The 13,930-nt window shown below is 36.3% G+C and overlaps 1 protein-coding gene across 5 annotated transcripts in view; it reads left to right on the top strand.

Annotated features, from left to right (window-relative positions):
* The window catches only part of LOC131790102 (tyrosine-protein phosphatase Lar-like), a 58,289-nt gene that overhangs the window by 19,985 nt on the left and 24,374 nt on the right, over positions 1 to 13,930 (top strand). For 3 of the 5 annotated variants that reach the window (XM_066159671.1, XM_066159670.1, XM_059107282.2), the window contains 3 exons: positions 1,364 to 1,411; positions 4,975 to 5,152; positions 13,244 to 13,522. In XM_066159671.1, the coding sequence (XP_066015768.1) occupies positions 5,071 to 5,152; positions 13,244 to 13,522 (361 nt within the window). In that variant the 5' untranslated portion in view covers positions 1,364 to 1,411; positions 4,975 to 5,070. Of the gene's footprint in view, positions 1 to 565; positions 606 to 1,363; positions 1,412 to 2,563; positions 2,662 to 4,974; positions 5,153 to 13,243; positions 13,523 to 13,930 lie in introns of those variants that run through there. The other 2 variants (XM_066159672.1, XM_066159673.1) reach the window with 2 other exon arrangements.

Genomic DNA, 13,930 nt, shown 5'->3' with positions numbered 1-13,930 from the left:
GACGTAAGAACTCCTGGTGAGTTAGAAATCTCGCTTTAATAATTCGTCCATTCTGGCAATTACTCAGGCAAATAGTTAAGCACGTACTTGTAATGGCGTGTCCTAAACCAACAAAATTTCTACGACTTAAGGGTTTGATAGTCTTTAAGTGAGGAGAGTACTGCGTAAGGTTCATTGAGAGTCCGAGAACGTCCGTTTGATAATGTTGTTTGGGTTCATTCTTGCACGAAACTACAAAAACGCATAACAATAACAAAACTGTGGAATAAATTGGATAGAAAAACTTGACGAAGACTTTGAAACCTAGAGTGTTCTGTTGAGTAACCACAGACAGAAGCAACAGGATGAACTCGCGATTGAAAAAAGAGAACGTATTCGTTCGAAGCCGGAATACTACTTAGAAGTTGCGAGTATATACGCCCGCCATTATACTGCTGTCCTGAGCCAAGAAGTCATAAATTTCGTTCAGAGCCGGAACTATATAACCAAAATAACAATACTTAAAGCTTTTCCTAGAAGTTTTGCTTCATTCGCTAGTAAACAACAAGTACTGATGAAAACGGAGGGCTAAAGAGACTCGAAACTCACAACTCTGTGTAGAACAGGTTAGGACAAGGTTCAATTTAACTCGCTTCAATATATCTGGTGTCTTTTCCTTTTTCGAAAAATGTCTTATTTTCTCTCTTTGCCTGTAGTCTTCGATGTTCGATGTCATTTTCAAAATTTACGGAACTGAGAAAGAATGCTCACGCCGTAGGTAAAATTCAATCCGTGTGTAATTTCAATCAACAGTCTACAACCGAGGGAAAAAAAATGCTTTTCCTTCATCTAACAAGCTTAGTGCATTCCAGTTTACCACTTGTGCCTTGGAACTAGTACAACTGTTTTTAACAATCATCGTCACCAAATTATGGGATAATCTTCTTTTGAGGCAGAAGACATGAAAATCAGTCATTCGATATTATTTCAATAGCCAAATATTTCAATGGAGTTCTCAACGTAAAATTATCAGCATTACAGAACATGTGACTTTGTGATTTGATTTGCAATTGATTTGAAAAAGAAGATGGCGAGAAAATCGTGTGAGGGCAAGAACTGAAGGGCTTTGGTCTTTTGTTACAATAGAAACAGTAAAAATGACTAAGAATGCATTACGACGAGAAGTCGGAAATAGCTGCGCAGTCTTCACGTGCTCGAACTCGACGTGGTGTAGTATATTGTATTGTTTACCATTTAAGCTCTTGTCGACGTTGAACCACTATACAGAGCCGAATAAACAATTTGATATTGCTCAATCCGAGTTAAACCGACAAGACCAAATCACCTTCTATCTACATCCAATATTCTCTGATGTCTTTTGCAGGTAATTCTTAGACGTTCTTCTTCTCGAACAAAGGAAACAGAACACGAGGTAATACCATTTTATACTAAGTATATAATACATGTACAGTTAAGAATGACTTAGCAATGACAAGGAGATTACGTGCAGGAGGGCTCCCTGACCCCATGGTTATCACAGAAGTGGAATGATAAAGATCTAAGCTTCCTAGACTGCACTTACAGCCATACAATACTTTAATCAAAACACTGTGCGTCTACTATAATCACATAAAATTAACTAAGCAGGCGAGGTCAATACCAGCTTGGCACATGCGTATCCCTCCATTGTTCAGGCCCTATCACATCTCGTCACGTGCCAAACGTTGCCCTAAGAACCTTAAAGAGGATCTCGAGTGTTTTGTTTTTCTCAAAGAGAGGAGATTTTTTGTGATCACCGCAAGATACTTCTCAAGATTTAATTTGCCTGCGAGGCCGAATCATTGATAACGTGACATAAATGCGGGGATTGTTTTAATCATGGAGGTACTTCAACTGCCTTTACGTACCTATATAAAAAACAAAAAACGGCTACTTGGTGCACGTGCGGCACCTGCCGAACAGGTTGCAAGCGAGGAATCCCCGTGGCGACAGGCCGCGCCCATTTCAAACATTTCCCTCACTAATATCACACTACTGAGGGATTATTTTCTAGGACATCTGGTCTAAATTTAAGTGCCCGAGAAGCGAAATCATTTTTTACTTCGGCATATTTAGTATTGACATAGTTTGCATACAAAAATAAATTTTCTGATAAACTCCAGCTAACATGGAAAATGAAACAAAGAGCTTGAAAAAAAGAAAAAAAAAACTCACAGCTTAGTTCAGGTGACTCGAGGTGAACTATTGTCACAGGATTGCCTCCCGGAACTACCCCTTGCAGTGTCGCCTGTTAATCACATTTCGTCTATGTTGATTCCCTTGATCGAAACACCAATTCTCCTTTCTAAAAGCTTCACAGTTTTTGTTTGTTACTATGGAGAGTTTCGTGTTACACCAAGACATTGAGTCATGCTTGTTTTTCTCACAACCCTCCGTCGAGACACTGAACTTATACTGGTGGGAGAATTCGAAGTAACCTGCTGAACAATAACCTTTGGTGGCCAAGTGGCGGATAACTACTTTCAATCGTGACTTTCATATGACCGATACAATTTTATACTGTAACTTTTCGCGTAAGCCTTTCAAACAATAATTCTTTCATCAAGACTTCCTGGCGATTCATCTTTTCGCTTTCTAACTTTTAAACTATGACCTCGTCGAAAGACAGTACCGCATCAACAGGTAACTTCAAATATCTCTATTTGTAGAACTTAATTTCAATTAGGAGCCCGACAAACTTGTTGCGCAGTTTCGTATGAAATAGCTTATGCTCTTCAATTATTGAGTACTGACGAGCGTTTTTTTCTTTTTTTTTTGTGCGACTCAAAAGCGTTGAATTTATCATGGCTGAGGCTAACTCTGTGACTAACTCTGACTGCCGAGCAATTTTCGCAATTTTGTTCAATTTTCAATTCGATCTTGAATTGTTACAGTAATTTTCGCATTGTATTTTAGTCTCTAATCCATGCTAGGTCTATAATTTTTTTCCTTCGTTACGTAATCAAAGGTAAGGTAATTTTTCGTCGCCAGAAGAAAACACTGCGAAGTTAAGATCCGTGGACTATATTTCCAATTGATTTCGGTCCAATTCGTGTAGAATTACTTGTAAGGAGCAACGATTTTAAGGTTATGGTTTTTTTTTCCAATTCTGGTTCACAGAAATGGATGTAAACAGCGAAAAGAAAGATGATGTATAGAGATGATCCAAAGTCCATTATTCAGGCTTGAGATAAAAAACCAAAAAGAAAAAGAAAAAAAAAAGCGAAGAAAGATCTTAGTCAGTTTGATAAGTTATTGCAACAGAGTGTCTTAAAGATTTCCCATGCTTCAATTCTCGGACGAAGTAACAGAATCCAACCCAATTTTGTTTAACTTAACCAATTTAGCTGAATTTTCTCGAAATGGTGGCGTGCATTCTGTTTTAGTCGTCTGAATCATAAGCTATCATCTATTCTTTTTTCTTTTCACTTTTTAAATTATTTTTCATTTGAGTATCGCGCTTTCCTTTCAAACTACTAATTTCATTCTTTTTTCTCCATTTTTTGATACTTTTGCCCGTTGCAGAATGTGACCAACGCGAAAAAGAAACGAAAAAAAACAAAACAAAAAAACTAACAAAAAAATGTGACACGTGCTTTCAAAGATGTTTTCATTTGGACCCGTTAACTCTCATTAGTGACCAAGACAGAATTTCTCCTTACAAAATCAATTCAATATCAACCAGATGAGTGTTGAGAATAAAGAAATATATTAATTTGGGGATAATTAGTTGATCCATTAGTAAAATTCTCTGAGCTAACCTTATAAGAATTGGATAAAAATGTTTTTCGTCTTGACACGAGCGTGAGTCATAGAAAACATTCTGAGTCCCCTTAAAGAATCGAGCCTCAGAAATTAGGATTCCGCGCTCCGATGCTCTACCACTGAGCCACAAGGATTCTACGGTAAGCGAGGTTTCTTACGAAGTTTATATGACACACACTATTTTCAAACATGACGCTATCGACATTGCTGATCCTAGCAGTATGCAGGAAGTGTGTCATATGAACTTCGTAATAGACCTCGCTCACCGTGGAGTCTCTGTGGCTCAAAGGTAGAGCATCGGAGCGTGGATCCCGAAGGTCTGAGGTTCGATTCTTCATGGGGACTCGGAATGTGTTCTTTGTCCCAAACTCGTGACAAGACAAAAAACCATTTTACCCTATTTCTTTACCGAGCTCAAAACGTACTATCTCTCTTATTCTATTATAAAAATTGTATGGTTGACAGTAAGGAGAATGACAAATTTGATCAGGGTATTAAAGGGTTAAAACATTGCCACATGATCATAGAGTGACCACTCGGCCAAGGAAATGGGAAGAGTGGGCCGAGAACGGCAGATTTCGCGCGGATATATATTTCGTGCGCACGCCTTAATTGATTTGTTCTCACGCTCTGCCATCAGGTAATACCTTTCAAGGGTTATGGAACGTTTAACACGCGAAAACGTTAAAGTTACTGTACACAGTTCTCTCAATCTCACAAGGGGTGACCCCCTCCAAGATTACCACAGACTAAATATAACTACAGTTTCTTTGAGTCGACAAACAATATTTTTATTAATTTACGCCAGAAAGTCATTTGGAATCGATAATTGTTTATATTGCAAAACCAAACACAATTACTGGACCTAATCCCAGGGAATTCTCGGTATGCTATTGTTCTGAATCATGTGTCACTTTGTAATTGCTTTCGGGAGATGTTGAAGCTTTGTCATTACATTGTCAGCTACGGTTCACGGGCGTCAGACACGTGACCTATGAGTCAATGAACCGCGACGAGTAGGAGCTGTCATATAAATCAATTTTCATACAACGCCGCGCCGAGGAAAGCGAACAATTGTCTCCCATGTTAACCGTCTGTTAGAGCTAAATCTCACCAATAGTTTTAAAGCACCCATTCTATAAACATGAATTTTAAAAACCAATTGTAGTTTTTCTTCATTTTCATTCAAAGAATACGCTAACCGCGAAGGCAATCAAGCGAACTACTGAAGTCTACAAGCGATTACGGTGAAATCTACCCACCGTGGAAATCAGCTTTGCAACCGACATGGAATTATTATGTTTTAGATGCGCTTGGCTTTTTCTCTCGATGTGGACTGTTCAACTCGTGGTTTTCGTCCAAGGAGAAGGTAAGAGCCGTGTTCAACATGTTTACTTAGAATAGCTATATTTCGCACATATGACTTCCGTTCTCCTCACTTTAGGTTCCTATGAAAATAACATAATGGTTTCTAGCGCACTTTGATGAATGAAAACTTAAGCGGTAACCGATAAATGGGCCATAAATTTTGAACGCAGTCATGGCTGCTGTTAAAACAGACATCAAGATGTTTTTTTCCTCCGAAATAATTGAGGAATCATCTGAACATTTAATCGATTTTGTGAATCTAACTCTTCGGCAAGCTCGATAATTTGGTAAACAATAATCGTTGACCAAAACGCAAATAGAAAGCCCATATTCGCTCATGTGAGTTAAACCATTTATTTCTTCGATAAAGGATGTTTGATGAATGCAATCATCAAACTGGGAGTTGAGGTTGAGAGGACAGAAGATAAAATTTCCTCCCACGAATCAATCAGTTGCTATGCGGCTTTTGTATTTTTTCTCATTTCGCAAAGCTATCTGAATTAACTTAATTATCATTGCGGTCTCAGTGAAATGATTACTCGTGTATTCCACTTTCGATTATCAAAATATTGAATTGATGTCTCGAACTACGGCTTAAGCGACGAATAAGAAAAGACTGAAATCCTACGCGACCTTTGTATAGCTAAACTCTGTCTATTGACTGATATAGAATTGTTCCTTTCATTGGCTATTTGAGCGCGTGTAACTCTAATTGATTTTTGCTATGAAACTATCCTTAGGTGCCCAAATTCATTCTTCTGTCAGTTTCTTACTATTGTAACATTTCCTCGAACATCTGAGGACCGAAGGTTAGCCAAATTCCTAACAGAAAGAGATCATGACTTCCACGGCACGATCTCATAAACAAGCAAATTGTACTGGGCGATCGTTAAAAAAGTGTGTTTGTAAAATGGTCTGCTGCGTTCGAGAGTAATAATCAAGTGGTCTAGGACACAATTCAAGAATTCAAGATCCAATACTGATCAGATTCAGCCGTTCACTGTAACGGCAAAGACTTTAAATATCAGACGTGCAATATTTTATTGATCGAATTCGGCGATGGCCTTGAAAATGATATTTTTGCCAAGAACAATGGAATAGCAGTCGATCATGATATGATTATGACATACATTGAAAACATGTCAATTCTTTTAACGAAGACGTCAACGACGCGTTTTTTTTGGGAAAAAAGAACGAAGTAGAAAACTGGGATGGAAAGAGATTCGTTCATGATTAGCAAGGGTGTCCACTTGGTGTATAATTTCATATTAATCGAGACTTAAACTATTTTAGCGGCATCACATACGATAAAACTCTCCATCAAAATTTACACAGAGCTTTTAACGTTGTTTGAAAAGTCAATCTGGATTGCGTATCGAATTTTCAACACATTTTATCAACAGCTCTGTTGGACGTAGCTACAATTATAAACTCCAGAGGCCTCGGTTGTTTGAAGCTTGGATAGCACTATCCACTGAGTTAATCTCTATCCGGTGGATAGCGCATATGTTTCACAATCACTTATCCGCTGGGTAGCGCAGTACGTCTCACAATTACTTATCCACTGGATAGCGATTTATCTATTGAATAAATCGCTTTCTGCCCTTATACAACTGGGCCCTGGCCTACACAAGGCGGTTTTGTTTCAGGGTGTTTTACTTTTCCGCTCCGAGAACTCTCGGGTATTTGATCCGCAGTATAATATTTCAGAATATCCACACGTTTTTAAGAATAAACGAGTTTGAAATTAGTACAAAGGTATTTCCGTGCTTTTAGTATGATCGATAAAAATTCTATCACGTTTGACAGTTGAGAAGTACATTGAATTTAGCGCTCTCGAACAGAAAATAAAAAGCAGTTTGCAATACTCTCTCCTTTCAACAGCGTCTGCCTTGTATTAAAATACGACAACGAACTTGCCAAATTATAAACGAGAAAACGCAGATTTATTTGAATTTGCACCCAATTAATACCGTGACCTGCGAAATGGGAAATGTTTTTGTTGTGAATAAGAAAAGCAAACAAAGTTTTGTTTTGCGACTCTGATCTGAAATCCACTGCAATCTGTTAACTGCGGGCTGCAACACAAAAGAGTTAAAAGCAACCGCTTCAGCAATTCTCTTTACATCTAAACCACTTTCCGCCTTTATCTATTGAATTTCATAAATTCTACTCTGGAAACCGCAAGGTGCTTTCATCTGCTTACATCTGACGTGTTTGTTGTCTAAAATAGTCCTAATCTACTACAAACCTCGCGGAGGGGTGGGTAAGTTCAGTGACCCGTCTTCCAGTTTGTGGTTGCTTGGTCCATTATAGAAACCAGATTGTGGATGTAAGGTAATCGTCGTTTTAAAATGTTATTCATTCAAAATCATTACACATTGAAGCAAATCGGAGCCGTAAGCGATAAATCAGCTCCTCGCTCGAACAGATGAAAATTAAAGAGCTTCATTTCGAACAAGCAACGTGCAGTCTTGTGAATCAGTGTACCCTTTGCTTTCATTCATGGAATTCATTGTTAGTCGTATCATCAGAAATCATTAAGCGGTTAGGTATCCATCTGCAGAGAATCAGCGATGCTAAAAGAGAATTCCTTGTACATTAATGCGTTTCTGACAACTTAGCGCTTGGAAACCAGGGCGATCTTATGAAGTGCTATACCATTTCACGTTTTTCGGCAACGTTAACTCTCTCTTTACTCAACATTCGCTTCTCGGTTTTTAGTTTATTACTTAATAGGATAACTTTGGAAGTCAATTTAGCCTTATTCTATCAGATTGTATGGATTTCTTGCCGGAAATTCACCGAAGTATCTCGCAGCAGCTATGTTCATCAAAAAAAAAAATTATAGCGTAGATAAAGTTGATATAGACATAGCGCTGTACTTGATTCATGAAAACAGTGATGTGAACCAAAAAGGAAAAGCTTATTTTGTGGGCAATAAGGAACTCGTTCGAATTTTTTAATTCATCAAATCCGTCATCATACTTTGTTATTAAGTCTATCAAATATATGGGATTAAATTAGCTTATTCTCCTTGAGGTAACATTCATGTACATGTTCCTTTGATTCCCGTTATCTTTATTATAAGAGGAGCCTAAAATTCGCATTTAATATAATTGACTTAAAAATCCATGGAAGTCCAATTTGGTAAAAATATCTATGGATCGTTTGCGGTTTCCGTAAACATGATATAGTTTTAAAATGCAGAGTTTGAACTTTTCGCATACGAGTAAAATTAACGATTCTTTCACGATTCCCAGCTTATCATGCGTTGCTTAGAGAAGAGACATATGCCATTGTTGAATGACTTTTCGTGGAGTTTTTAAACCAAATGCAAGGTGGTTGTTCTCATTGAATCATGATCACGCATTCCTTGAATATCCCTGATCTAAATTCAGCGGTGAAGAGATACAGAGATTTTTGTTTTTATCAGCCCTTCAAAACAACTGCTTTGCCAAGATTAGACAAAATGCGCGATTTTGTGATTCATCATTAACTACAATCGTCGTCTGTCATCTGCTATCTTCAGCTCTAATACACAGCACATGTGGACTTCTTGACGTAAAACCCAGCAAAACGTAACTAATTGAAATAACCCAGAAGATTCAAGAGAGCTCACACATTCCAGCTGAATCAATCGTTCTAAGAATAACGCAAAAATCTTCAGCATCCTTGAGAGTTATGGCTTAGTTTCCTCTATCACCCATTTCAGGGAGTAATTAGTTTTTCTCGGCAGACTGGCTGGCTACCTTTCGGTGCTATTTGCATGTCTTCAGTTTAAACTATTCATAATTAAGTTAAACAATCTTTCACTCAGATTGAAAATGTGGGATATTCTTGGGTGAAAAATGAACTCATAAAAAATTAATCAGCGTATTGTCTATCACTAAGCTTTGCCTTAAAATAGAGTTTCCAGGCCAAAGGAACTGTACATTGACAGTTAATAAAGCTGTTAATGTAACTCTTACACTCACAAGAGAATGGTATAACCCTTCTCCTCTCAATATTCAGTGGAAAAAGTTAAGGGAATATAGAAATCTATCAAACAGTTATCATATTTGTGCCCTCTGTGTTTTGTATGCATGAGGGATGTTTCAAAATTATGGGTGTATTTCTATGTAACTCGTCTACTGCTCTGGAGGGGATGTAAGTGTGAAGAAGTCTTTAACGTTTTCCAGTTTTAAAGAAGTTCTCTGATCAATTTTCAAACCCTTGATGTGGGTTAGAAGCACATTGAAAAGCCAAGTACATGTAAAATTCATAGTCAGCTGTTTTTGTTAAATTGCATATATTTCTGACGAGCACTGTGATGCACAATATGCTAGATATTGCAGTTTGATCATGAACTCTAGTCACCTGTTCTCCAAAATAAAATATAATACTTACTGTGAACTTTGGCAGATTTGTGAAATTTTTCATCGAAACAATTTTAGAACTATGTCGATTACTTTTGCAAGCTTTGGAATACAGAAATATCCCTGAATCTGTACTGCAATCTTTGAGGCCTGTTATCTGTCATTAGATGAACGCTAGGCAATTGAAGTATTAAATTTTCTTTGTCTGCTTAAGCTAAAGGAATCTAACAAATGTACATTTTCAAAACAGCCAAATACTCATACTTTAAAATTGAATTGGGTTATCCACTTGTATTCATTTACACTGAACTTCAAATTAATAAATAAGAAAATAACTTGAATTTTGGACATGTTCAAATCTTTTTTATTGGATTGTTAAACAATTATCAATTAAAGATACTCCTATGGTCAAAGTCAGAAATATCAAGGTGAAAAATTCCAGAAAATTTGGCAAAGCGTCCTCGTGTTGATTATACAACACATATGAAGCTGATAGATGACAAGTACAATCATATGCTATTTGCAGATGTCTATAAATTAAAAAGTTGACATTTTTAAGTGCAGAAAATTGAATTGTTGTCTTCCGAACTAAGGGTAATAAGTGATTCTCAGACTTTTGGGCAGATTCACCAAAAACTGACCGACCTTGTGGTAAACTCCAAGTTCATTAGCTATGGACATGTATGTATGTATCTGGTTTGTTATAAAGACTATTATACATTGTGTGCCGTCATTTGGTTAAAATAAATCCAAGGATGGCAACCAATAAACCATGAAACAATCTCATACCATTCACAGGAATGCAATTATCACATGCTACAACTGCATATAATAACATGCTCTGTTTATTTGTAGTGTCAGTGGCAAACAAGGCTAAATTTCATTTCTAATTATCCTCCTAATAGCCATAATTATTAAACTGAGTGATTCTAAACATCCCCATTCATATTTTGAGATATCTGTTCACAATAAGTGATGTGAAGAGTTTCATGCTGAGAGAAGTTGCATGCAATGAAATACTTCCAATATAAACAAATATTTGATTATGTAATTCTGCGCATCACTTGGATATAACATGGGCCATGTTCAGTGACAAATAGTAAATACATTATGTAAGTGCTGAACAGTTATGTAATGTATTCATAAATTCACGCCAGTATGGGATTTGAACTCATGACCTCTGCAGTACTGATACTCGGCTTTTTTTTTGTATGAAACTCTGCCAGGCATTGAGTTATCCACAGTACAGAAATGATGTAATCAATTATTACATAATCTCTTTTTACATTATCTCATTCTATCACAAATGCTGCAATCTAAACAGCTACAGAACTTGATATCTGTTCCATGATAAACAAGGAATAAATTTAAAGTTATTAGCCTTAGTATCAGCGTGCCATCTGTTTACTTAACTTAAGAATGTCTTATAAATTTTTACTCAAACAAAAAGACTATTTGCTCAACTGTTATGTGGGTTACAGTTGACAAGATTGCTTTCATATTCACTTCTTTATCTGTAGTTCACATATGTGATTTTCAAGTATTCACAGTCACACTTCAGTTTATTCTCCATTTACTATAATTTAGCAATTAATTATATGCTCACAGTATAAGGATCATCGGAATATAACATGATCCAAATACTAAATCATATCTGGTGACTATACAAGATCAATTTCTGCTTCCAATCATGATTCACCAATTAAGACATTGCCCAAAGGAAAAAATGCTATTCATCACATCTGTTGATGAAAAATATATTAAAGCTATATATTAACTTACATCAGATGTGTCTCACCAACTGAGACACTGCCTAAGGGAAAAAATTCTATTCATTACATCTATTGACCAAAAATCAATTATAATCATTGGAATGTTTGTTCTAAGTACAAACTTGACTCATACTATCAGATTCTATGCTGATGTTTCCATTGCTAAATTTTGTTGATGATGTAAAAGCCCTTGTCAACCGCAATGTGCATTAAAGTTGAGCATATTTTCTTTTTGTTAAAGTATAAATTTATGAGTCTTTCTCAAGAATGCAGCATTTGTGATATAATGAGATTATGTAATAACAGATTATGTTATAAATGATTATGTAATAAAAGGCACAAACTACACTTGAATATTTGCCCACCAACAGCAACAAGAATAGTATTTGTTGTGTAATTTTGAGTTTCATTTTCATCCAGCATGACCCTATTTATGTCTGGTGGATATAGATGAAAACTACCTGCTGGGTGGAGAATTGCCCCCACTTTGAATTGCCTAAGGAAAGAGAGAAATTCTATACATAATATTATAAGCATTTAGACACAACAATTTTGATAACTTCAGCAGTTTGTGGGCACAAATTTCCCACTAAATATGGTTTTATTTTACCATCTACATTCTTAACGAGTAGATTATGTAATAAATGATTATGTGATAAAAGGCACAAACTATACTTAAATGTTTGCCAACCAACAGCGACAAGAATAATATTTATTGTATAATTTTGAGTATGATTTTCACCTAGCATGACTTTAGCTATGTCTGGTGGATACAGATGAAAACTAGCTTCTGAGTGGAGAATTGCTCCCTCTTTGAATTTCCCAAGGGAAAAAAGAAATTCTCTACATAATGTTATAAGCATTTAGACACAACAATTTTGATAACTTCAGCAGTTTGTGGGCATAAATTTCCCACTAAACATGGTTTTACTTGACCATCTTCGTGCTTAACATGTAGATTATGTAATAAATGATTATGTAATAAATGATTAGGTAATAAATGATTATGTAATAAAAGGCACAAACTACACTTAAATGTTTGCCAACCAACAGCGATAAGAATAATATTTATTGTGTAATTTTGAATATCATTTTCATCTAGTATGACTCTATTTATGTCTGGTGGATATGGATGAAAACTACCCCTTGGGTGGCGAACTGCTCCCTCTTTGAATTGCCCAAGGGAAAACAAAAGGCTATACATAATATTATAAGCATTTAGACACAACAATTTTGAGCAGAAACACCTCATGGCGTTAGAAATTATACATATAATAACAAAATGCCGAAACCGAAATAGTGGATGGTTAACTCAATGTTTGAACTTTCCCAGTTTTTTTTACATCAAAATCACAGGATATTACACATGAAATCTAAAGCCTAAAAGGTGAATTCAATTGAGTGGTTATAGGAATCACTTGATTCTTAATTAGTGCCATTGGATGTCTACAGTAAAGCCCATAGGTAATTTTCAGGTAAAGAGTACCATCTTCTGAGACCTTGCCTAAGGAAAAATGCAACACAATGCTTCCATTTGTTTGAGCTTGTTGGGTCAATTGGTACAGCATTGCAATGGTACCCTAGAGGGTGGGGGTTCAGCTTCCATACAGGCCTGAATCTTTTTCAGGCATTATTTTCCTTACTGATTAAGTTGTGGTCATTATAGCAAATCACTATTGCATTCACTTTTATTTTCAGCAACATCAATTCTAATAATCTGATTGTGGGGTCTACAAAGCATTGTCTTGACTTGTGCTCAGTGATATCTATCTTTAACTCCCTTGAGTGACCAAGACAGAATTTCTCCTCTCTTCATCAATACAATATCAAGCAGACAAGTAATGAGAATAAAGAAAAATATCAGTTAGTACATCACCTACACCTGTCAAGTATGTGTAATGCATAGAATCATTTTCATTTACTTTTTCTAACATTTAGATCTATGATTTTTTTGGTAAACAGTTCCAACAGCCGTCTTGGAAGCCCCAAATGGAGGTGTCGAAAGAAAGTTTGTTCACATAGTATGCAGAGTTACAGGGACACCAAACCCAATCATCACATGGTACAAGAATGGAACAGTTTTGGCTAATAGTATCAGAATCAGCAAGATGACCATCCCAGATGGTGAAGTGATAAAAATACGTCTGAGGCAAGTCGATCATGAAGCCTACTACGAGTGCATTGCTTCCAATGTGAATGGTATGGCGCGGTCAGGAAAAGCTTGGTTGAAAGTTTACAAACGTGAGTCTGTGGTCATTCATTAGTTATAGTATGTAAGCGTAACGTGTACATGTTTTTGTACAATGTATGCAGACTGCTTCATGCCTCGACCATTTTGGTCATAATGGCAACTGGAAAAATTTTTGATAACTTAATTTTACAATTGGGTGGTATCGTTGCAAGTTGTAACCTTTTGGTAAATACATGTATGTTTTGATGATCTGACCTTAAACTTTTATATGAAATATCGTTTTCTTTTATTAAAAAAATGTTAGATAGCAAGCACAGTATGAAAAAAGTTGAACTTGGATTCTTAGTCAGAGTTGATTGCAGAGAGCATTCTTCCAGCTTTGTTACTTCAGATTTGTAGTCTACCGATGATTTTACACCAGCTTCACTTCAGTAAAACTATAAAAATGTCACCTCAAT

This window comes from Pocillopora verrucosa, chromosome 12, assembly GCF_036669915.1.
Source record: "Pocillopora verrucosa isolate sample1 chromosome 12, ASM3666991v2, whole genome shotgun sequence".
Taxonomy (NCBI): domain Eukaryota; kingdom Metazoa; phylum Cnidaria; class Anthozoa; order Scleractinia; family Pocilloporidae; genus Pocillopora; species Pocillopora verrucosa.
The sequence above is the reverse complement of the archived record's forward strand: the minus strand, read 5'-3'. Positions and strand labels throughout refer to the sequence as shown.